Raw genomic sequence first — 26,838 nt, forward strand, 5'->3', positions numbered from 1 at the left:
CTGGCCTGATAGTTTTTGTGGTTCAGCTTATGTTTTGTTTGGGAGGATTTTTTTATTGCTTTTTCAGTTTTGTTTGGGACGGTTTTCTTACTGCTTCTGAAAGCAATTTTTTAGTACAAAATTTTTAATTTTTTTTACTAGAAAGCTGCTTTAAGAAGCAGTAAAAAAACGTCTCAGAAAAAGCCTTAAAATAATTTTTTTAGTACAAAAATTTTATGAACTAAAATTATTATACTAAAGGAAGCCGTCCCAAAAGAAAATAATTACTTTGAATGGATTAATGAGTCTTGTTTGTCTTTTGTATTATTTTCAGTAATGTCTTCAAATCAAGAAATAATGGTTTTTGTAGAATAGTGTTAATGATATGCACATCAATCGTTTTAGATTTTACCGATTTGTTTAAGTGTTTAGATTTTGTTTATTTTGTGGAAATTTACTTATTATGAATTGAATTATTGTTTTTGTTTGGACTTTGCTGCTTTTATTGCTATATATTCCTTATTTCATTATATTTATTTATATTATTATTATTATTATAAGGAAAAGAAGGAATTGCGTTTATAACACTCAAATCCTCTTTATTTATAAAACTATCACCTTTTTTATTTATTTATTTTTTGAAGTGTTGAATTCATGCATTTGTGCATGCGATGATCAAACCATTATGAATTTGACAAAACTGAAAAATATGAGGGGTTTTTTAATTAACTTGTAATTAATTTTTTTTAACTCCCTTGTTATTAAATTATCACAATCCATTTATTTAATTAGGGTTGATTTAAATTTCAGAATTTAATTACAAGAAGAAAAAAAACTCTAAAGTTTGGATCCCATACCTTCAAAGAATAAGTGACAATCTATGCAAATAATTGGGATCAAATCTAATTCTAATAATTTTTTTTTTATCTTCAAATTATTTTTCTGCATTTTATTTTATGTCTATTAACTTTATAAGAGTGATAATGAAGATTTATAAAGTCAACTCAATAATTAAAATGATCATTGTTATTATAATGTTGATTATTTTTATATAATACTCAATAAATTGTTTAAATAATTAGAATAAGAAGGATGATGAATCTGTTAATTAATGCATTAAAAAGTTGATTAAGGATGGGATAGGAAAATGATGTTTTGTAGCCTTTGCTGACCTCAAGTTGCATGCTGATAAAATTTCATAAACAAGCAATTCTCTTTAACAATTGAAAAGTTGGAATTATATTTATATTTAACTTTTTTTTTCTAGTAATAAATCATTATTAATATTAGCAACATGACTATAAAGATGGATTGATAACAATATATCAAGCTAGGGAGGTTATTGACTAGATGGATTATGCTATTGTGTTTTTCATCTTAAGTAGAATATGTATTTATTTGCATGGATTCAACAAGTGTTAAGTTAGAGTCGGGAACATGTTCGTGTTCAAAAAGTGTCAACCATTGATTATCACATTGTTTATCCAACTCTACTCTAATTTCGATGGAGATTAGAAGGGAGAATATCCCTTTACTAGGGTTCAATCAATTTAATAGTCTTACGATTAGGGGTGTCAATATTTGACACAGCCTGAAAACTCCACTCAAACTTGATCAGAAAAATTCGGGTTCGGGTCAACTCGAACCAGAAACGAGTCAGGTTCGAGTTAGGGATTTCAACCCATTTTTAAAATCGGGTAGGGTTCGGGTTGACTTGAAAACCTGAATTCAACCTGATTTGACATGTTTTTAATTAATTTAGGAGGATTTTAAAAAATTGTTATGAATTAAGTAAATGATATTTCCAAAAAATAATAAATCATGTTGGCCAAATTTAATTAAGCTTGGTTTATTTTAAATTGATTGTAGTAAATCTTATCTTAATTTGATTTAGGTTTAAATAAATCAAATTAAATAAAAACATTTTAGTAAAACATACCCGAAGCAAGTCGAGTTCGGGCTGCCCCATACCCGAAGAGTGTCGGGTTTGGGTTCGAAAAACCCACCAGTTTGAAAAAAACTGGTTAGATTCGGGTCAAGTCGAACAGTGCCAGGTCGGAATTGGATCCGAACCCGACCCGTGACAAGATTTTGACAGCCCTACTTACGATGACTATTTTAAAGCATCAAAAAAAAAAAATCACCTAAGACAAGTGAAAAATATTGTTGTAATCTTAGGATATCATATACAAAGTATTTGATAATTTTATGTATGTTGTGATTTGTGTTAGGCTTGGCATAATTCATGAAATGGGAGTTGTAGGTAGGCATAAGACTAATTTAATTACGAATAATAATGGGGAGTTGTTAAGTGTAGCTTTCCATATATGAGATGTATCATTAATCTAGGATCTTAGTTTAAGAGGGATGATTCTAATTATATATTTACATATGTTAGCTCAAGTGTTGATGTTAATATGGTAGTAGAAGCATGGATATAAATATACAATATTGATGGAGTTGTTATGATTTGGATGTCCTCACTACTAAGAAAATATGTCTCTTTCAATAACTAAACCCCAAATTCCTTAAATGAATTGGGAAGAAATTAAGAGAGAAGTGTTTTCTTTATCATAGTATAAACTTCTTCTTGCAAAGAATTTTCTTCATGCATAGACAAAACATATTTAATTAAATATTATTTTAATCATGAATTATTGGATAATATAAAATTGACACATTACAAAAGATATGGGCTTTTTTTAAAAAATGCCACTTTCACAATTATGATATGGAGGTGATGTCATTTTCAAAAGGCAGTTTTAAATACTGAAATAATATTTTATAAAGGTTTTATTTTTTGGATTAATGGTTTTCCGAAGGAGTACAACTAATGTTAATTATGTGATGGTGAGCACTTTTGATTATAGCTAAAAGAATTGGCTTTCTAATAAGTACAATGTTAAAATGGCTTTCTTTGTAAAAATAAAGAGGTTAACAACTTTAATGTGTGGTAAGTCTTATTTTTCTTTTTACTTAAGGGATTTCACACTAACCCTAATGCCTTCTTCTACAATGCACACACTTTGGAATACTTACAACATATACCTTAGATCCTGACTGAAAATCTCTATATATGAAACTTTTCTTTTCAGTAACACTTCTCCTACCCATCTCTTCACTTTCTCTCTTTGTAATCATGTCTTTCTTATAATGAGGAATTGCTTGATAGTTCTCCACTAATCTAGCTCTCTCCAATAACTCTGAAAACTCCTAAATTTTCAGTGGAACAAAAATCAAATTTAAGAAGAAAAGATATGAGAAAGGAGAGAGAAACTTAGGGTTTGGGGGTCATAGAATTGTTTTGTCAGTTAGCCCAATTAGGAAATTTGCTCATCTCCAGGTAGGTTACCTTATCTCTGATTTTAATGATTTTGTATATTTATGTTTTATAAATTTTAATTTGTTTAGAATGTACAAAAGTTGTTATCATATCTCGATTTTTAGCAAACTTTCACCATATCACTTTTAATATGTTATAGTTTTAATCATTTCACACATATTGACATGAATATATATTGAATTTCACCGAATATAATATTTTGTGATCTAAAAAATATGTCATATTTTATGCCATATTGACTGTGATTGCGATCTAAGAAATAAAGTAATAAGAAAGTTGTCACAAACCAATCCTTAAAGATATCATATTTTGTGTTTTGATTAGTTAAGTAAATCCCAAGTTGGTAAATTAAATGCTCAATCAAGCTATTTTTTTAGCACTTATTTAAAATAACATAATTTTAATATCATTTTGATATAATATAAAAATAAATGATGCCGGCATTTTTTAATTTCACTACATTATAAAAATATTAAAAATGTCGATTAATTATTCTTCAATAATGTGATTAAAGACATAAATTGTTATGAGGATGGTGGAACTGTAAAAATTGAACAACAATCAGATCAATCACTCTTTATTCTCAAAGATCACATAGCTCTATTATGTCTACCTTTTTTTATTGAAATGATGGATGTCGAAGCATAAATTTAATGAAGATAAAAGTCAATGGATCTATTGTTGGTGTGCAACAAAAAAGGGTGGCACCATGAAAGCAACTACAAACATTCTCCTTAAAGTTTTTTGGACTTTTTTTTTTTCCTAAGATCGGTTCAAGCTTCCCTTTCTCCATTTGTGAGTAGTAGTAGACCTAGCCTCTCTCTTTATGTTATTGTTGATGAAGAGAACATGTACTCATTGTACTCTTCACTTCCTTGTCTTTTGTTTGATAGGGATTTGGGACGTAAAACCCTATTCTTTGCATGAAATCACCTACTAGAAATCGAAAGGATGTCTGATTAATAAGTCAAACAGCTGAGTTCAAGTAGGAGTGTCAATAAATGACATGATTTGGCAACCCAGCTTAAAAAAAAAATTTTGGATTCATGTTGACTTTATTACTATTTCGTTTGGATTTGGGTCTTAATTTACTTCAACTTTGAGTTATTCTGAATTAGTCAAAATTAACTCAAAATTAATCTGATTATTATTTGGGTTCAAATTAGGTAGGTTTGAGTTGGTTAATTGGGTTAAACTAGTGATATTCATGTTAATAATGTCATATTGATAAGAAAATTGCATGATCCATATTATAAATGAGTTATAAGGGTTGGGTTTGGGTCTAGTCAGTTTCGAGTCAAATATTTGATTTATATAATAAATGGGTCAAATTTGAGTCAAGCATATTTGGGTAATGACAAGTTAGGGTTAAATCCAAACTCAACCTATGAACCTGAATTGACATCCCTAAATTTAAGAAATATAAATTCTTCTTTTAGAATTCAAGAAATTATTATTTTATTAAAGAAAAATTAGAAAATTATGAAATAAGGAAGAAGACATGTTCTATTTACTTGAATTCTCTCTCTCTAGTCACTCATTTATGCTACTCTAAGTATTTCTCTTCCCTTTTTCTCTCTTTGAGTCTCCCCTTATTTTAGCTATGACATACCTTTATATAGACCAGAGCTATTGGTTATATTAGAATGAAATTTTCTTTATGAAATCATAGGCTAGTGAAAGCTACATGGGGACAATGTTGACTTTGGAAAGATAGGGCTAGACTAACATTGCAACTTATTTGAGAGCCCCCTCTCTACGGAAAATTCCAAATTATAGTAACTTATTTGTCTATTTCTTTCCTCCTACTTTCTCTCTATTTTTTTTTTTAGAATTTTTTATAATTGAAAGTTATTTCTTATAATCAAAGTAGGGGTGTCAATATTTGACATGACCCAAAAACTTGACTTGAGCCTGACTCGAACCTGAATCCGGTCAGGTTCAGGTTAGAGATTTCAACCCGTTTGTAAAACTAGGTCGGGTTCGGATTGACTCGAAAACCTGACCTCAACCCAATTTGACTCATTTTTAATTGATTTAGGAGGGTTTAAGAAGATTGTTATGAAATAAATAAATGTTATTTTCAAAAAATAATAAATCATGTTGTCCAAACTGAATTAAGGTTGGTTTATTTTAAATTGATTGAAATAAATCTTACCTTAATTCGATTTAGCCAAAGATATTTCCTGGCAATATATATATAAGAAAAAAAAAACTTAAATAAAAATATTTTAGTAAAACATAAAAGAAGCGGGTAGGGTTTGGGTTGACCCTAACTCGAAGCAGGTCGGATTCGGGACCAAAAAATCGACCCGTTTGCAGAAATTGGTCGGGTTAAAAAGTGTCGGATCAAATTCAGGTTCGACATGAACCCGACCTAAAACCCGCTTTTGACAGCCCTAAACCAGAGTAATTAAGCTGCTTTCTTCAAAACAACTTCACATACAACTTTAAAAAACACTACGGCCGTCTCCGACAAACCCTAAAACATCAATTAAGGCACAACAAGCCTTTACTTAATTTTCTAAATAAAAAAAGGCCTTTACTTAATTTTCTAAATTTTCTAAGAAAAAAAATCCTTTACTTAATTTTCTCTGAACTGGTCTAATGTGAAAACAGACAAAAAGTTTTATCACTAAGGAAGGAATTATTTACTAAAATATTACATACATAATTACATATTGTACAAGCTTAATCCTGCGTCATGATACTAACATTAGTTGTTTACTGTGTCCACTTCTGTGTGCGGGCTTGAATTTGTCTGCTTCACCAGGTTACTGGTGAAAGAGTTCAAAGAATCTGCGTCATAGCCGCCCTTACACAGATAAATTTATAAAAAAAATATTTTTTTTTTTTGCAGCAATGCTTATGTAATTAAATTATGAAAGAGTCATTTAGCATATAGTTTATAAGAGGTTAGTTGATTACTAATTCTTAATTTACATAATATAATGTTAGTGATGTAAGCGATTTGATTTTATATGAATTTTTTGAATAATAAGTGTTTACATTATAATCAAGTATTATTACTTTATAAAATCAAATTTTGATCGATTATAATATTAACCAAAACAGTCCCTAACAATAAATAATTTATATAGTTATCCTCTGAATATTATTATGATTAAAGATGTAGTAAGATATAATCTTAAATTTTTAAAATTGATTTTCAAATTAAAAAAATTTGCTAGATTATAATTTTTTATTTATAGTTGTTGAAAATTACAATTATTTTCTTAAAAATAAAAAACTTTTTCTTTTTGCAAACATCAGAGTTCTTAATTAACAAAATATTGACCAAATGAATTAGTGAATAAACAATTTCAAGATAACAAACTTAGAGTTTTTTTTTTTTCTCTGTTATATATTGACCAAATGCTTAGGAATTCATGTTAGGGTTAAGAAAAATTTACAATCTGACAAAATTTTTTATTATTTAAATATTAATAGAATTATTATTAATTTCTTGATGAATTGAAATAAATGCTTATATTGAAATAAAAATTAAAAAATTTGCATTACTTTATGGTTTAAAAGAAGCATAAGGGTACAATGGTAATTTCCTTCAATACAATTGGAACTCTGCTAATTCTACCTACTTGTCCTCTTCCCTCAAGAACTTGCTATATCTTCCTTCCCACCCCCCTTCTCTTCTCCTCATTCTTTTCTCTTCCTCAACCAAAGAGCAAGTTCCTCATCCTCACCAGACCATTAATATTCCAATAGGGAGCTCACATGGAGACCACACAGCAAATCTCCAATGATAGCTTCTCCCTTAATTGGCTTAGCAACATCAAGCACTCCTTGGACTTTCTTGAAGAAAGCCTCCGGCGCTCTTTTGATGGACTTGATGGAAGCTCCTTCATCGAAATGGACCCGGATTTCTTTTCGTTGCGGTGGACCAATTCAATCGACTTTGATTTCAGCCTTCCGAGCTGCGACGGCTCACTTGTGGTTCATGCTGATCAAATTTTCTTCAATGGTCATCTTCTTCCTGTGCAAGTTATAAATACTTCGAAGAATAATGATGGTTCAATCAATCTAAGCAAGAATTGGGATGATTCAGTCTCAACAAATTCATCACCATCTTTTACTTCATCAGATACCATGACAATGAAAAGTAGTCACAATAAGCAAAAGCTACCTTTGCTTAAGAGAAACACAAAGTCTCCTGTGAAGATGTTAAGGAAATACTTGTATTTTCTTATTCCCTTGTATAAGAAGGTTTTGAACTTGAAGAAGGTTTCTTCAAAGATGCCGCTGAGCTTTGATGATTCGCCGAAAAGTTCTCCAAGGATGAGCATCGAGAGGCGGCGGGGGAATCGGATTTTCGATGTGCCATCTGAAAGTTCTATTCATGATGCAGTCCTCCATTGCAAGAAGTCTATTGCTAATTCAGCTTGAACAGAGAGTTGTGGTTCAAATTTGTGTTTATTTTGGTCCATCCATTGATATTTCTCTGATAGTTTGATATTTGAAGGAAAACAATGGTGAGATGTTAGTGAAGAGGAGATGAGAAAGTTGTAGGAATAGAATTGTTCTCTCTTCTGCCTTAGATTATTGTAGAGCTACAAAAAGCTCTTGTAGGTTCTTAGCTGTTCTTGGGAGGGAGAGCTCTTCATGTTTGTTTAATCTTATAATTGAAAGGAGCTTGTCACTCTTTTAATGTTGTAAACACATCTTTTTTTTATTTTAATTTTATCTCTTTATTCTGCCACAATTTGATTTGTTGGGTAAATGATTAGAGCTCTTATGTTGCTTGGAAAACATTTAGCTCAGGGCATACTCACCAATAACCTGTTCAAAAAATTTCATTTGGCCCAAGTAATAAATTCACTTGTCTAAATATCGATTAATTATTCTGTGCAGATGCTGAACGCCGTTCGGAGACCAACCAGAATGCACCGCATCACCCTTTATTCGGTACCGTGGCTCAGTACTGCTCGGCACCGCTCTGTACCGCTGACGTGGTGCATTCTGGTTGGTCTCCAAACATCGTTCTACGTCCGGTCTCCACATAGAATAATATCTCCTAGAAAAAAACATGATACTATAATAATTTCATATGATTTGCAAATTACATAAGAAGAAAAGAAAAAAAAAGCTTAGAGTTGAATGTTATCCTAGCAAAGTGACAGGAAGATTTGCTTGTTGATTTTTAACCATGTTGTTTTCATGGAATTTTATATGAAAACAAGAAGGGAAAGACAAAACTATGGTGACATTTTGCCTTGTCATGGAAAGCAACTTCATTCAGACAATGACAAGCATAAACACCAAATAAAGTAATGGTAGGTTAATAATTTGGGGAAAAAAGCAGGAATATGAGGACTTAAATATCATAAATACACTTTTGATAAGTTCTACTATGTCCACAGCCGCGTTAAGATAAATAATTCATTAAACTTCAAACCACATAGAGAGAGTCTCCCATTTGGAGATAGAATTTATGGTGTACTTGCTTAGTGATTGGTGTTTGCACACTTCTCCATGTGAATCTTCCATATCATCATTTGTAGAGATTAATTGAAAATTTGCATAGCCAAAGCTTTTCATCAATCACCATTTTTATGATTAAAATGTTTTGCACCTTTTATTTTGATGATTTCAAATGCATTAACTTGAAGCAAGTGGCGCATATTATAATACTTGGGTTGTAGTGCGACAAAGGTGACCCAGTATGAGTGGGAGACATGAGTGAGCAAGGGCGAGGTAAAAGGGAGCACAAGGTTGAGGGTAAGAGCAATGAGGGGAGAAGGAGAGGGGGCTGCGAGGGGTCGATGGCGAGGACTATGCGAGGTGAGGGGGTGGAAGTGGGCAAAGGAGAAGGGAAGGGGGCATGAGTGGGCAAAAGGGCAACAATGTAATGTTTTAAAATTTGGTGATTCAAATACACAAAAATAACGATTTTCATATATTTCAAATCTCTCATAATTTTACTTTGTATTTATTTAGCTTCAACTCAATAACCAAAATGTTAAAAAAAAAAAAAAAGAAGGTATTGCAATACATCTGTAATGCTTCTGACTATTTGGCTTCTTAAAATTTTCTTCTATTCTTTTTCTTTCACAAGTCTGCCTATCTAGAGAAATTTCCTCCGAATGTAGCCATACTTTACCAATTCAACCTTCTCTTACATCTCAAGGGCAAATTATTTCAAGTTATATTGAACAAATGTTTTGGTTGATCATGAACACGATGATAATTAGGTTTGTAGACATACTTCTTAAAACTTTCTCAACCATTGCCAAATAAATTGATTTATAAATTCCCTTAAGTAGTATTGCTTGTTTGTTTTGGCGTACTCTCTTAAGTCAAAAGATCAAGGAGTCTAGCATAAATCTCTATGTTGTCATTGGGAGTCTTAGTTAGTGTTGATGGCTTAGAATATATCAATTAAGTGTAGTGATGTTGCATGATGGAACACCATGGCGCTAGGCACTAAAATGAGTTTTATATACAAATATTCAAAGCTATTTTCATTTTACCTCACCACCCTCACCTCAGCTGCTGAAGAGGAGAAGAGAGGAGAGAAGGAAGAAAGAGAAAGTAATGAGGTGAATTAGGAGGCCAAAGTGCGGGTTTTATCCAATATATCTATTAAAAAAAATGTCGAGCACATGGTAGGCTTCCAATACCTTATTTATGGTTTCAATTCTATTGTTTGTATGAAAAGTTATGTGATAAATATGATTTTAATGAGTTTAATAAGCATTTCACTATGTGATTTTTGATCTGTTATAGAATGTCTCATTTTGCTCAATTTAATAGCAAAAAATCAAAATTTTAATGGGTGATTTCATCTGTATAACTTTTTTAGTAGTGCTATTGAATATGACATTTTGACATTAACTACAATTCATTAAAAGTTTTAAAATGATATTTTAGAGAATTCTTATGAATGATTTTTCAAATAGCAATTATTAAGTGTGTATGCAAATTTTACATGTATTAATCTCTAAAATGTCATGCATGCAGTACTTATACATGTTCTTGTAAATGTTAAATGTGACTATACATGTTAAAATTTTCATATCTACATATGCATAACATGTGATGATGAAAGTTCTGATGTGGGAGATGTTAAAGTGCACTACATGTTCAGGTATATGGGCTAGAAACTCTATTATGCTCTACTATGTTCTGTTTCTATTTCTATCCCCATCTATTTTGTGCATGTATGAGAGGTTTAAAGGAGTTAAAAGTGGAAGTGGAATTATAAGGGGAATCAGGCTAGGTCTCCATTATCTACTTTAAGCTGGTGAGTTGAACATGAGATACATAAGTGAAAGTGGAGTTATAAGCGCATACCAGGATATGTGCATATCAATAATCATATGTTGCATATTCTGTTAAATGGAATAAATTCAAATACAATATTCAATTAACAAATATACTTAGATGCTTATGCGAATGTATAACATTTTATTAACAAGTATACTCTGACACCCATGTAAAAGTACAAAAGAAAGTGCATATTAATCCTTACAATGCTAAAGTTCAAGTGACTAGTTCTGAAAAATTATTTTTGATTCATATTCAAATTTAAACTACACCTATATTGCTCTTCTAATAATTCAAACCAATAAGTATTAGTAATCCCTTTATTTAAGTTTTTTAACGTAACATTATTTTTTATTATTTTATAAATATTTTAAAACCTTTTTATTTGTATAATGTAAATATGGGCATTGACTTCTGTAATAGGATTTTGGGATAACCTACTTAGCATCTCATTGTTCACTATGTGAAGTATTTGTTATTTCACAAAAATGTAAAGGACCGGCTGAATAGGAGTTGATAGAGTCAAGTTTGCTAGGATTAGTTAACTCTGGTATATTCTATATTAAAGATGGGATGGATAGGTTCAGATTTTAATTCTTCCATTGGACCCTACGGGTTGACAACACCCTTGAATCTCATGTCAAAATCCAAGTTCTAAGTTTCTCATTCAGGTAAAGAGTGAGTCTATTTGTAGATCTTTAAGAGTGGCAAATTCATAAATTTTGAACGGTATATATTGATTTCCTTGATCATAAAACATTATTAAACATTTAAGTGTTTTCCTTAATTTTGTAAATATTGAATCATCTTAAGCTCTTTGAATTCATCTAGCCGAGATGTTCGATTCAACTATATGCACATCAAATTTGGAGGCCATTTAATCTACAATTAATATTTCAAACTTTCTCTTTATGCTTCAAGCTCTTGATCCGGGCTCATTCTGATTTAGATCGGATCACTTTTAGTATCATTGTATTTATCTCATCGAGCCGTTTAGTTTAACTATAAGTTTGTAGGATTCGAATTTCAAATGGTCCTGAATTTAATTTTGAAAGTTTTAATTCAAAATTTGCATCAAGATCGTGCCCGATCAAGATGTGTATCAATCTTCATGTGCTAAACATCCCATAAACATAGGTAGAAGCAAGAACATGGTTTAGATATTTTTTTCCACTGATAGATATATATTGCATGCAACAATGCACATGGCCACAATAAACATATCATAACCATTTATTCTCCTAAAAATTTGAGACATGAAACATCTTTGCTTGGACACTAAGCCAAACAATATGAACCCAAAAACAATTAAGTGAAAAGGATAAAAGATTTGGCATTTTCACTTGCAGGCCTCTCTCAGCGCTGTTAGCATTTATGATGATAGCTTGAGTTTTGCAGAACAAAACAAAGTAAGAGGACATGACAATGAAGGCCTGGTTCCTTGTCTCCAGAAAATGTTTAAAACATCCCAAGCACAGAAAGTTGAAATGAGCATCCCCACTATAAGAGAGTGGTGGGAGAAGGAATTGGGCTGATATCTGAACAAATTGGCCACATGGGAAGAATTGGAAGAGGGGAACAAAGAAAAAGTTGGCTGTTTGGTCTCATCTGCTTGCAATTTTGTTCTCTTTGGTGGTCTCACCATCCTTAATGAGCAAGTTGATAAATGGGCACTGCTTAGCTTTGCTTATCTAGATTGTTCTCATTCATCTCTTACTATCTGAACTGCTTTCATGAATGAGTGGTCTGCCTTTGAGCTATGGGGACCAAAGAAACTGGTTAGGTGCAGCATGTCCATTGGTGTCTTTCTTGTGAGAGGCAAAGTATCTATCAATGTTAAAGCAGAAATCTGTTGTGTTTGGTAATTCTGCGGTTGAAATTGTGAAGAAGAGGTTGAAGATGATAAGAATTATACATTTTTAGCATAGTTTCTTGCTGGGTTTTATCCTATTTGGAGTTTATTTTTTTGGAAAATTACATAAATGCTTATAAATGGGGTGAAATCATGAGAGAAAAATGACTTTTCTTGTCCGAAAATATTTTTTTGAGGAACGGGGTATCCACCCGCTGACACTCCTAAAGAGACGTTTGACGGCGTGACTAATCCTCGGCTGACCTAGAAGAGACACCCACCACCTCCTGGCCCGCACTTCACGGGCCTCACTTAAGAGACGAAGTCGCTCGAGGGGAATTGAAGGCGGGTTGGGGGTACCCAATCGCGCTCGCCCACTAACCGAGCTAAGCATCATTGGGTAGAAAAATAGAATTGATTTGTGATTTAAGTCTTGATGTGATGCAGATTCCTTTTGTTTTAATGACAGAGTAGAAGAAAAGGTACATAACAATAGCTATCTTTAATGCATTTTGGAATTTCACATTAATTAAATTCTTTGGATGAAATCAAGCATTTATTTTTAGAAGATTTTAACACTTAGAAAATGTTAGAAAATAATTGAATTTTAATTTTTTGAATTATTTAACTTTTTCTTTTTAATATTAAATAGGTGATGGTAGAATATATAATATTATTACTTATGATAATTCAAAACATAATCTAATCATTAAACTAACAAAACTATTATTTGGTCGATATTTTATAACTAACATTTTATATTCTATTAAAATATAATAATGTTTTTATTAATAAAATTATTAAATCATTCTTTAATTTTTCACTAGTATTTAATACAACATTTTATCATTAAATATTTGATTTATTGCTGGAAAAATTGATCAAATTATCTCTAAATATTAAAAATATAATCAGTTTTGTATCATTTATCTTGCTGCTCTAATCTTTTCTGGTGCTCGTAGATAACTACGGGGCACTGGACATAATATTATTGATCTCATCCCTTAATAATAGAGCGATTCAGTCATAAGATATCATGACATTTATCTAAAAAAAAATAAAAAAGTTCTTTGTTATATTATTCTTTTAGGCAGTTGCCTCCCATTAAAGTTTTAAAATACTATGGTCTTTAGGCAATTGCCCCCAACAAATAGTAAATAGAATTTATCATTTTATTTATTAATTTGAATTACAAAAATATCCTTACAACTAAAATTTGTTTCAGGGGTGTGCTGCCCCTTTGACCTCCGATATATCTGTGAAGAATACGACGATCAAAGATATGAAAAATTGTGGTCTCTATTGACCTATTTTATTACAGTGAAGGGTCAAGCCAAATTTAAGGCAACACCAACAGTTACTTGTAAATTTGCACCCCCCTGCATGTTTCAAAATTAGGACCAAGAGAGTGAACGAGCTAACTTAAAATTCAAAAGAGAAGCATCTATAATATATAATTATAATGAAATTTAAAGATAAAATTTTCAAATTACATAGTTACATAAACTTTTTCTTAAATTTAGAACATTAAGAATCATTCCCGTCCTCGGATTCTGGCAAATTATTAGGTCCGGTCACCGGACCTAATTTTTCATCTGGATTCCATACGCGTTTAGTGCGCTTTTGATGTATTTTTGAAAAGAGCAGCTAATATACAATTTTAATTTCATTTAGCTCCTTTTTTGTTAAGTATTTGCAAAAATATAGCAAAAACGCAACAAATATCTTACTCATTGAGTATTCGTTGCCCTTTTGCTGTTCTTTTGCAGCACTTTTCAAATACTCAGTAAAATGGCAGCAAAAGAGCAACTAAAATGTAGTTAAGATTGTGTATTAGCTGCTCTTTTCAAAAATATATCAAAAGCACACTAAAAGCGCATGGAATCCGGACGAAAAATAGGTCCGGTGACCGGACCTAATAATTTGCCCCGGATTCCGCCGTTGTTTAGGCTTCTATGAAGCACTACTCTCATTAGCTCACAATTTTGTATTATTGAGGCTAACATGAAAGCAAATTCATTGTTTATTAAACTCTTCTCAACGCTAGCATGAACTTTTTAACTTCTACATAAATAGAAAATTTATGGTTGTTGATGAAATAGTATACTCACTCAACAGCAACTTGATACTTTAAAAAATAAATATGATGTACTATTCTTAAAGGGTATATGCTCATGTAAGCATATATCATGAGCTCATTTATTATTTAAGAAGAAAATGATCAATTCAACTCTGATCAAGAAACAAATTTAAAATAAAATTAATATTTAAGTTTTATTTGAAAATATTATCTTGAATAAATAAATTAAATATTTATATCATTAATTAATTGAAAAAAAATATAATGAATTTTGAGTTGACATTTGAAAAAAAAAAAAGAAGTAAAGGGATTATTTTAATTCAACTATGAAAATCAAATGAGTTTCTATATTAATTTTCATTGAAGAAGTCTATTATGATATAAACGGGCCTAATAGATTTTAATGCATGGCCTACTAAAGCTCATGTCAAAAGTGGCTAGCCCATCATTCACGGCGAGCTTCTATCATTTGTGCTCGTCAACTCAGTTATAGAAAAGCGCCTACTTGAGGGACTCTTAGCTCGTGTTACCATACTTCTTCGACCACACAACTTGTCTTCCGCGCAACCCAAGCTCACTCAACCTCTTCCCTAGTCGACCTAAAGCTCCAAAACATGTTGCCTTTAATTCCACAGTTTCTACTAGTTACATGCCCCTCCGGCTCAGTACTTATGAACTCGACCATGCACATTTGTCTATATACACTCGACACTACTGAACTTTCTAAATATAGATTATCAAGTTTACTCAAAATTATCCTCCTTTTAACCAAGTAATAGGTTACACGTGCCCATGACAGTTTACACTTACAACCGTTTTATTTTATTTTTATTTTTATTTTATAGATATAGCATTTCTTATAACCCTCCGCTTTCTATAAATAAAAGGTAATGAGGAACAATTTGAATCTTTTGACTCTTATAATTTTTGACATTTTAAGCGTTTTACTATGGTTTTTTACAGTGAATTGTTCGACACAACACAAAATTATTTCTCCTAATCTATTTCAATGATATACTGCTTGCATGTACTAATTCTAAGTCAATTAATGATATGGTTTCTTATCTCTGATGTTCTCTCTCTCTCTTCCTTACCATCCAAGAAGCGGCAACTGACAAAATTTTGCATTTAAATCAGTTATGCTTATGTGCCTTCCATTATGAGATGTGTTGGCATGTGTGAATGCAAGCCACTTCAAAATCCTACAGCTACAAAGTCTTCACAACATGAACATCCACTCGCATTATATGATAATCCATCTTTCTATCGTCACTTGGTTGGCTTTTTATAATATCTAAGCATCAAAAGACTTGATTTATCTTATATTGTATTTCTTTTATTTCTACATAAATCACTAATCTTTATGTTTTGCATCTAAAGTGGTTGCTTTGATTCATACCAGGAACATTATATAAGATTTTGTTTTAGATGTCTTTCTTACTGTTTTTTAAAGCAATTTTTTTTTGAACTATAAATTTTTGTGATTAAAAGCTTCTTTAGAAACCAATAATAAAGTTATCCCAAAAGAAGTCTAAAGCTTCGTTTGGGACATCTTTCTTATTGTTTTATAAAGAAATATTTTAATACATTTTTTTTTAATTAGAAATTTTTTGTATTAGATAGCTATTTTTGAAAGCAGTAACAAAACTATCCCAAGCGAAGCCTAAGTCTTGGTCTTCCTATTCATCGTTAGAGTCTACATCTAACGGTATAATCAATATATTATGCATTATTGGGCGGCAGAATTGTATCCTAATATGTAAAGAAATAAATCACTATTACAAGACCTTCTACATAAGCATAATATCATGATTTTACTACTGCTACAACATCAAACATTATCTAACTACATCAACTTTGTCAAGAGTTTGGTATTCCTATTACTTTGGCCACAACTCTATCTTATGATAATAACTTAGCTATGACCCTTACAAAAAACTAAAATTTTCATGATAGAACCAAACAAGTAGAAATTAATTATAACTTTATTCTAGATGTATTAAGTTCAATCAAACTCTTGTTCAGGTTAATCTTGCAAACAACTTTATAATGATAGAAGATGTTACTTTTGCAACAACTTCACTCCACTTCACTGCATAATTTCTCTACTAAAGAACTCTGCTCTCGCCGCTAACTTCTACTACAATAGATTGAAAACTATACCGGTTTCGTCTCTACCATTTATCACAGGTTAGCATAGAACAATTTTGTGATATTCTCTTTAGAACTTTATCATATTAAAACTCCATTTAATACAACTATATATACTCTATGTAATAATAGTTTATGTGAATGCAAGAGATGTGATACCATACACTACTTTTTGTGCTTATTTTCCTTTCTCTATTTTGTCATATTCTACATCGTATTAGAGCCATCTACTCTACAACGTAACTTCTTATAACTCTCATGGTAGACTCCACAAACTCCTCCACTAATACCCTTATTTCCCAAAACTTCATTTAAAGTAGCATAATTCAGCCACCCATACCAACTTCTTTAAAGTTCCTCATATCAAACATAAAAAACATCATACATCTCCAACTTATAGTTGAAAATTATCCCATATGATGTTCCCAAATTCACAAACTATTCACCACAAATGGGTTTGCGGGCTATCTCGATGGCACAACCATCTTCCCTTCCAAACATCAAGTTTCGGACACCAATCAGCTCCTATCAATTCCCGCTTACAACATATGGCTTCTCCTTGACTAAAACCTATATACATGTCTATTCTCCACCATATTCCCATCCATTCTGCCACATATACTCAATTTGGATTTTTGTCACTCCATTTGAACAACACTTGAGCGTCAACTTTTTTCACCAACTGAGTTCTTGTTATTCAACTCAAAAATGAACTCCACACGTTTACGATGAATGATTTCCTTTCTACTATTAAATTTCTTGTTGACAATATTGTTGTTGATGTCGATACTAAGGGTATAATCATTTACATTCTTAAAGGGCTTTTAGCGAACTACCAAGCTTTTAAAACTGCCATTAGAACCAAACTTACCCGTACAAGTTTGGATGAACTCTAATCTCATCAATAAAGAAGTTAACCTTGCCAACAATGAAGCCAAATACCTCTCTCTCTCTCAGATTCATTCATTACCATTGATCCCTATTTTGCTCTTACATCAACTAGAGATCATGGAAGTGGTCGCACCATAGATGTTTCAATAACTCCTTCCTATCCAACCAAGGGGCAAAAATATGCGTTCATCTATCGAATGCCACATTTGTGGCAAAAGAGCTTGTTTCGCCTTCCACTGTTGGCATCGCTCAAACCTTTAATTCACCCCTTGAGCCAACAATAATATCACCAACCATGCTCTACATCCTGATAATCCTCACTCTACTTCTCCTTGGTACCTCGACAATGAAGCTATTGCACATCTCATGCCTGATATCCATACACTTCACCATGCAACTCCTTATTAAGGTTCTGACCAAGTTCGGGTGAAAAATGGTAACTTGTTATTGATCATTCACTCTGAAAATGGTATTTTACCTACACATGTTCGTATGCTCTCCTTAACCCATCTTCTCCACATTCCTAACCTCACTCATAATTTGCTTTGTATTTCCAAATTCACTGTCGCTAATAACTATTCTATTTCCTTTGACGATTCTGGCTTTCAAATTAAGGATCATAAGACACATCAACTTCTTCTTCAAGGCCCCCGCTATATAGGTCTTTATCAAATTTCTTTTCATCCGGTGCCTTCTTCAACATGCAGCTGTCACCTTCACTTCTACTACATCTTCAATTTTATGGCACAAATGACTTGGCCATCCCAACTCCTCCACACTTATATTATAGCAAAGTGTTTTCCTCAAATATGTATTTTTACTTCTAATATATTTTTTAACTCATGTGCTCTTGCTAAGAGTCACAAATTACCTTTTAATAAATCAATAAATGTTTCAACTATTACACTTGAACTTATTCATGACGATGTTTGGGGTCCATTCCCCATTGTTTCCAACAATGATTTTTGCTACTATACCATGTTTGTGGATGACTTCACACGCTTTACTTGGCTCTACCCAATGAAAAATAAATCAGTTACTATCAATATTTTCTTTTAATTCAAATCTTTTGTTGAAAAATATCCAAACATACTGATTTGTACTCTTCAAATAGATGGCGGTGATGAATTTCTAAATAACACTCTTAAAACCTTTCTCAACAACCACGTCATCCATCACCAGTAAACATGTTTGCATACTCCCAAATAAAATAGTATTGCTAAATGCAAACATCATCATTTTCTTGATACTATTTGTTCCTTATTGATGCTAAATTGTCAGCATATTTTGGGAGGAAGCTTTATTGACTGTCATTTATCTCATTAATAGGCTTCCATCTCCTACTACAATCAACATATCTCCTTTTTTAATTGCTTTACAAAATTCCTCATGCATACTCCACCTTTCATGCCCTTGGCTATCTTTGCTACCCATGGCTTCATCCCTACACACTACACAAATTTGCACCTCGCTCTACTCATTTATTTATTGGCTACACAACATCCTAAAAAGGCTATAAGTGCTACAACCCTGCCATTGGTCGTATCATTGTTTCATGCCACATCAAATTCGATGAATCAAACACTCTCTCCCTATCTCCACCTCTCAGCTCACACATCTCTCCAACTCCACTAATGTAACTCCACCCTTCTTGGCCTCAAATACCCCCAACAATCCAAACTCACACAGCCCACTAGCTCCACCTACCAACCATCAATTTCTTTTAAATTCAACAACACCTATTGAATACTCTTCTTCCAATTATTCTTCATCCACCTCACAAAATGCTTCTAATTCTATTTCTCCCACTCCACCTGTGAAACCTAAGTAAAAGAAGCTAAACTCTTAAACATCTAGGCACCTTTTGGTGTAATGGTTAAATTTTAATTAAGCAACTCTACAGTTAAGTGTACTCATCCCAAAAAAAATTCTTGGATAGGTGACCTACTGAAAAGTTACACAAATAGGACAAAACTATGAGGCTCTTAGGCTAAAGCTGACAATATCTCGATAGCTAAAACTTTGAGCTGTAACAAATGGTATCAGATAATACACTGGCTAGAAAATGAGAATTAAGTGTCATACAAGAAAAAGTGCTATGCCATGGGAGCCACCTCTTAAACCTTATATGGGACAAAGTGATATATGATGGGTGCCACACTTGAACATGTAGGGGCCACCTCTAGAATCCTATATGCATGGTGGATGATTCTGAGATAAAGATGCTAACAATGACGTTTGTTACTTAAGTGGAAGAGATTGTGAACCCCTTTAAGTAAAAGAATATAAACTCTTAAACATCGACGTATCTTTTGGTGTAATAGTTGGAATTTCATCAAGAAACTCCATAGATAAGTGTGTTAATCTCAAAGCAATTCTATGATGAGTGTCATGCTGGGAAGTTACACCAACGGGACAAAGCCTTGAGGCTCTTAGGTTAAAGCAGACAATATCTCGATAATTAAAAATTTGGGCTGTTACAACACCCCCACGTCATCCAATGATAACTAGGGCTGCAAGCGAACAAACGTTTGACGACCTACTCGTTGTTCGGTTCGATTAAAGCTCGTTCATGATCATTTAATTAACTAAACAAACAAACTTGAACAATATTTTAAATGCCTAATTCTAAAATAAACAAGCTTGAATACTAATGTGTTCGGCTCATTTATGTTCGCGAACAACATCATTTGAAGTTCGTGAACAAGCTCGACATTAAGCTCGATAAGAAGCTCAATTCGTGTTCGATTTTGAACTCGTGAATAACCTCGATAAAAATAATTAATATTTGATTATAGAATTAATAAATATAAATAATATAAATAGAGCTCGACATTAAGTTTGCGAACATGCTCGATGTAATCGTTTGTTAGGAAGCTCGATAAAGCTTGTTTGTTAAGTTAATGAACATCTAAAAGTAGAGCTCGTTTATAACTCGTTAATGTTTGTTTGTTTAAAGCTCAATAAGCACTAAACGACGAACATGAACCGAACATGAACACACATTAATTTAAATGAACCAAATATGAACACAAACAATAAAGCTCGAACAAACATGAACCAAACTTGAACAACCTGGTATTAAATGAACACTCACATACTCGGCTCGGCTTGGTTTGTTTGTAGCCCTAATGATAACTCATCTTCAGACTGGCTCAATTAAACTTTGAAATATACTTGATCTCCACTAACATATTATCCCCACACTAGCCTGATATTCCTCTACCATTAAACAACCTGAATGGCGATAAGCTCTATCTATATACTTTCATGCCCTCCAATCTCAAGGAACATGGACTCTAATGCCACCTCAACAAAATAAAAATGTCATCGGTTACAAATGGATATTCAAGCTCAAGCGTAATTCTATCGGCTCAATTGCTCGTTACAAAGCAACACTTATAGCCCTAGGCTACAACAAGAATATGACCTTAATTAATTTGAAACTTTAAGCCTGGTAGCCAAATCACAAAAAATGCGCCGTTTCATTGTTGTAGCACTTCATTTTAATTGGCCAATTTTACAATTAGATGTTGTTATTGCATTTCTATATGGTCATTTACATGAAACTGTTTTCATGTTTCAAGCACAAGCTTTCAAGATCCGCAACACCCTTATTATGTTTGCCTACTTAAGAAGGTTATCTATGTCCTCAAACAAGCCCCTCACCAATGGTTTGCCACACTCCTTTTCTCACACAACAAGGTTTTCATCATATCTCCGCTGCCTCATCCTTACTAATTTATAATAGTTTAACAATCACTGCTTATTTTCTTATCTATGTAGATAATATCTTAATCACAGGAAATGATAAAACATTTATTTCCACGCTTCTCAAGTCACTTCAACTAAAATTTCACATAAAAAATTTACGACCCTTGTCTCAGTTCCTAGGAATTGATGTTCATCTCTCTACTTTAGGTTATCATATATCCCAACAAAACTACATCATAGACCTTCTTCAAATAGATGGTATGGCATCTTACAAATCACTATTTGGTCCACTTCCCACCAAATCTCACACACCACCTAATTTGTAAACTTCCTCGAACAATCCTGCTCTGTTTCGACAGTTAGGTGGGTCACTTCAATACCTTACATGTACTTGTCCTGACATTGCATTCGATGTTAATAAAATCTGCAAGCATACGCATAATCCCTTAGATTACCATTTTGAGCTTCTCAAGAGAATACTCGGCTATCTCAAAGAAACTCTCACAAATGGTTTACTGATTCAGAAAGGCTCTCTCCAACTCTTTACATTTTTCAACTCAGACTGGGCAGGCGACACTCAAGACCAAAAATTGTCTATTGACTACTGCATCTTTATTGGCTCAAATTTACTTTTGTGGTGTGTAAAAAAAAAAAATAATCCACTATCGCTCGGTCTTATACCTAAGCTAAATATTGCTTTACTGCAGCAACCACATATCTCATTTTGCATCATCGATTGTGTCAAGATTTCTCTATATCTTTGGACACTACACTATTATATTGTGACAATATATCTGCTATGTCCATTGCCAACAATCCAATTTTTCATGCTCTCACTAAACACTTTGAGATTGACCATAATTTCATTCGGAAATCAATCACTTCTAAGGTCATTGCAATTCTTCATATCACCACCTTGGATCAGATTGCCGACATATTCACCAAGGCTTTATCTAAAACCCATTTTTCCTTGCTTTGTTCCAAGTTGATGGTTTGCTCTCCACCCTCAACTTGCGGAGCAGTGACAGAAGATGATACTTCTGCAATAGTAACTCCACTCCTCCACTTCATTGCATAATTTCTATGTTAAAGGAGTATGCTCTCGCCGCCAACTTCTACTACAGCAGACTGGAAACTGTACTGGTTTCATCTCGACCATTCATCACAGATTAGCATAGAGCAATTTTTGTAATATTCTTGTTGACTGTAACGGCCACCTCACGACCGAAGCCACCGACTAAAAGCCCCAAACGATGCGACGTTTCAATCACCGCCTCTCTCACGGCATAAAAACACTTCTCTCGGACGGTTACGCAGGCACATTCTCGCTCTCAGACGGGAAGAAAGACACGCACAAAGACTCTGAAAATAAAAGAAATTGCAAGAGAGAAAGGGGTTTGCGACTTATCTCTTCCTCCGACGTCGATCTAGCATATGACTTTCGACCGGCCTCATCCGCCGCTCCTAACCTCCGGCTCGACGTCTAAAGCCAACGACCGCCGCAGCCTTTGTCTTCCGCCATCGTGCCCTAGCCGCACTGAAGCCGAAGCTCGTCGAACCCTCCTCCGATCGCCGTAGCCGACCCAACGCCGAAGCCATCAAGCCGCCCACGAAGCTTGTTCCGACCCCGACAGCCGCCGCCTTCGCCGGCCGACCTCAGCCTCCGCCTGCTCCGGCCGATTGTTCCGACCCCGACAGCCGCCGCCTTCGCCGGCCGACCTCAGCCTCCGCCTGCTCCGGCCGATTCCGCGCGTGCGTGCCTCCGACCCAAGCCCGACCCCTGGCTTTGTCCGTCTCTGGCTTCTTCCCGATCCTTCCTTTCTCTTTTTATATTATTTATATATATATATTTTACAGATTTCTTACATGATATATTATATAATATATTATGTTATATATATATAATATAATAAAATAAAAGAAAGAGAGAAAGAGAGATGAAGAGAAATAAAAGAAATTTTCAACAGGTGTCGAAGACCCCGGCCGTCGTACCTTAGGTCCGACCGGGATGGTTTCTATATACAAGTCTATTCTCCACCATATTCCCATCGATTCAACCACATATCCTCAATCTTGATTTGTGTCACTCCATTTGGACAACACTTGAGCGTCGAGTTTTTGTTATTCAACTCAAAAATGAACTCCACATGCTTACGATGAAGAATCAATCAACGAATGATTTCCTTTCTATTGTTAAATGTCTTGTTGACAATATTGTTGTTGATGTCGATACTAAGGGTATAATCATTTACATTCTTAAAGGGCTTTTAGCGAATTACCAAGCTTTTAAAACTGTCATTAGAACCAAACTCACCCATACAAGTTTGGATGAACTCTACTCTCTTTTAATCAATAAGGAAGTTAACCTTGCCAACAATGAAGCCAAAGACCCCTCTCTCTCTAAGATTCATTCATTACCATTGATCCCTAGTTTGCTCTTACATCAACCAGAGATCATGGAAGTGGTCGCACCTTCTACTATATTCATGGCTATAGGCGTTTCAATAACTCCATCCTGTCCAACCAAGGGGCAAAAATATGCGTTCATCTATCGAATGCCACATTTGTGGCAAAAGAGGTTGTTTCGCCTTCCACTGTTGACATCGCTCAAACCTTTAATTCACCCCTTGAGCCAACAACAATATCACCAACCATGCTCAACATCCTGATAATCCTCACTCTACTTCTCCTTGGTACCTCAACAGTGAAGCTATTGCACATCTCACGCCTGATATCCATACACTTCACCATGCAACTCCTTATTAAGTTTCTGACCAAGTTCGGGCGGAAAATGGTAACTTGTTATTGATCATTCACTCTGAAAAAGATCTTTTACCTACACCTGTTTGTATGCTCTCCTTAACCCATCTTCTCCACATTCCTAACCTCACTCATAATTTGCTTTGTATTTCCAAGCTCACTGTCGCTAATAACTATTCTATTTCCTTTGATGATTCTGGCTTTGAAATTAAGGATCAGAAGACACATCAACTTCTTCTTCAAGGCCCTCGCTATAGGTATTTACCAAATTTCTATTCATCCAGTGCCTTCTTCAACATGCATTTGTCGCCTTCACATCTATTACATCTTCAATTTTATGGCACAAACGACTTGGCCATCCCATCTCCTCCACACTTTATATTATAGCAAATTCTTTTCCTCAAATATGTATTTTTACTTCTAATATACTTTTTAACTCATGTGCTCTTGCTAAGAGTCACAAATTACCTTTTAATAAATCTATAAATGTTTCTACTATTACACTTGAACTTATTCATGACCATGTTTGGGGTCCATTCCCCATTGTTTCCAATAATGATTTTTGCTACTATATCATGTTTGTGGATGACTTCACACGCTTTTCTTGGCTCTTTCCAATTAAAAACAAATCAGTTACTATCAATATTTTCTTTTAATTCAAATCTTTTGTTGAAAAATATTCCAAACAAACTGATTTGTACTCTTCAAATAGATGGTGATGGTGAATTTCTAAATAACACTCTTAAAATCTTTCTCAACAACCATGTCATCCATCACCAGTAAACATGTTCGCATACTCCCAAATAAAATGGTATTGCTAAATGCAAACATCATCACTTTCTTGATACTATTTGTTCCTTACTTATTGATGCTAAATTGTCAGCATATATATTTTGGGAGGAAGCTTTGTTGAGTGTCATTTATCTCATTAATAGGCTTCCATCTCCTACCACAATCAACATATCTCCTTTTTTAATTGCTTTACAAAATTCCTCATGCATACTCGTGCTACCCATGGCTTCATCCCTACACACTACACAAATTTGCACCTCGCTCTACTTTTTTTTTATTGGCTACACAACATCCTAAAAAGGCTATAAATGTTAAAACCCTGCCATTGATCGTATCATTGTTTCACGCCACATCAAATTCGATGAATCAAACACTCTTTCCCAATCTCCACCTCTCGGCTCACACATCTCTCCAACTCCACTACTGTAACTCCACCCTTCCTAGCCTCAAATATGCCCAACAATCCAAACTCACACAGCCCACTAGCTCCACCTCCCAACCATCAATTTCTTTTAAATTCAACAACACCTATTGCATACTCTTCTTCCAATTATTCTTCATCCACCTCACAAAATGCTTCTAATTCCATTTCTCCCACTCCACCTGTGAAACCCAAGTAAAAGAAGCTAAATTCTTAAACATCTAGGCACCTTTTGGTATAATGGTTAAAATTTCATTAAGAAACTCCATAATTAAGTGTAATTATCTAGAAAAAATTCTTGGATGGGTGACCTACTAAAAAGTTACACCAAAAGGACAAAACTATGAGGCCCTTAGGCCAAAGCTAACAATATCTCGATAGCTAAAACTTTGAACTATAAAAAATGATATCAGATAATACACCGGCTAGAAAATGAGAACTAACTGTCATACAAGAAAAAGTGCTACGCCTTGGGAGCCACCTCTTAAACCTTATATGGAACAAAGTGCTATATGATGGGTGTCACACTAGCTTGAACTTGTAGGGGCCACCTCTAGAATCCTAAATGCATGGTGGATGATTCTGAGATAAAGATGCTAATGAGGATGTTTGTTACTTAAGTGGAAGAGATTGTGAACCCCTTTAAGTAAAAGAATATAAACTCTTAAATATCGACGTGCCTTTTGGTGTAGTGGTTGCAATTTCATCAAGAAATTCCATAGATAAGCGTGTTAATCCAAGAGCAATTCTGTGATGGATGTCATACTGGGAAGTTACACCAACAGGACAAAGTCATGAGGCTCTTAGGTCAAAGAAGACAATATCTCGATAATTAAGAATTTGGGCTATTACAACACCCCACGTCATCTAATGATAACTCATCCTCATACTGACTCAATTAAACTTTGTAATATACTTGATCTCCACCACCATATTATCCCCACACTAGCCTACTATTCCTCTACCATTAAACAACCTAAATGGTGACAAGCTATATCTATAGACTTTCATGCCCTCTAATCTCAAGGAACATGGACTCTAATGCCACCTCAACAAAATAAAAATGTCATCGATTACAAATGGATATTCAAGCTCAAGCGTAATTCTACGTACCGGCTCAATTGCTCGTTACAAAGCAAGACTTGTAGCCCTAGGCTACAACAAGAATATGGCCTTAATTAATTTGAAACTTTAAGCCTGGTAGCCTCATTGTTGTAGCACTTCATTTTAATTGGCCAATTTTACAATTAGATGTTGTTATTGCATTTCTACATGGTCATTTACATGAAACTGTTTTCATGTTTCAAGCACAAGCTTTCAAGATCCGCAACACCCTTATTATGTTTGCCTACTTAAGAAGGCTATTTATGTCCTCAAACAAGCCCCTCACCAATGGTTTGCCACACTCCTTTTCTCACACAACAAGGTTTTCATCATAGCTCTGCTGCCTCATCCTTACTAATTTATAATAGTTTAACAATCACTATTTATAATTGTTGCTTTACCTTCCTAAGTATGTGTATACTGCAATTTTGTAAATGGGATGGAAAATTAGTAAAAATTCTCTCTCA

At 33.6% G+C, this 26,838-nt stretch overlaps 1 protein-coding gene across 1 annotated transcript; it reads left to right on the forward strand.

Annotated features, from left to right (window-relative positions):
• The first annotated feature begins 6,967 nt into the window (after positions 1-6,967).
• Positions 6,968-8,039, forward strand: LOC110112790 (probable membrane-associated kinase regulator 6). The gene has a single exon (XM_020845117.2). It carries the CDS (start codon positions 7,058-7,060, stop codon positions 7,724-7,726), a length of 669 nt encoding a protein of 222 aa, XP_020700776.1. The 5' UTR covers positions 6,968-7,057; the 3' UTR covers positions 7,727-8,039.
• The last annotated feature ends 18,799 nt before the right edge of the window (positions 8,040-26,838 follow it).

Source organism: Dendrobium catenatum, unplaced genomic scaffold, assembly GCF_001605985.2.
Source record: "Dendrobium catenatum unplaced genomic scaffold, ASM160598v2 fragScaff_scaffold_880, whole genome shotgun sequence".
In the NCBI taxonomy this organism is placed as follows: Eukaryota; Viridiplantae; Streptophyta; class Magnoliopsida; order Asparagales; family Orchidaceae; genus Dendrobium; species Dendrobium catenatum.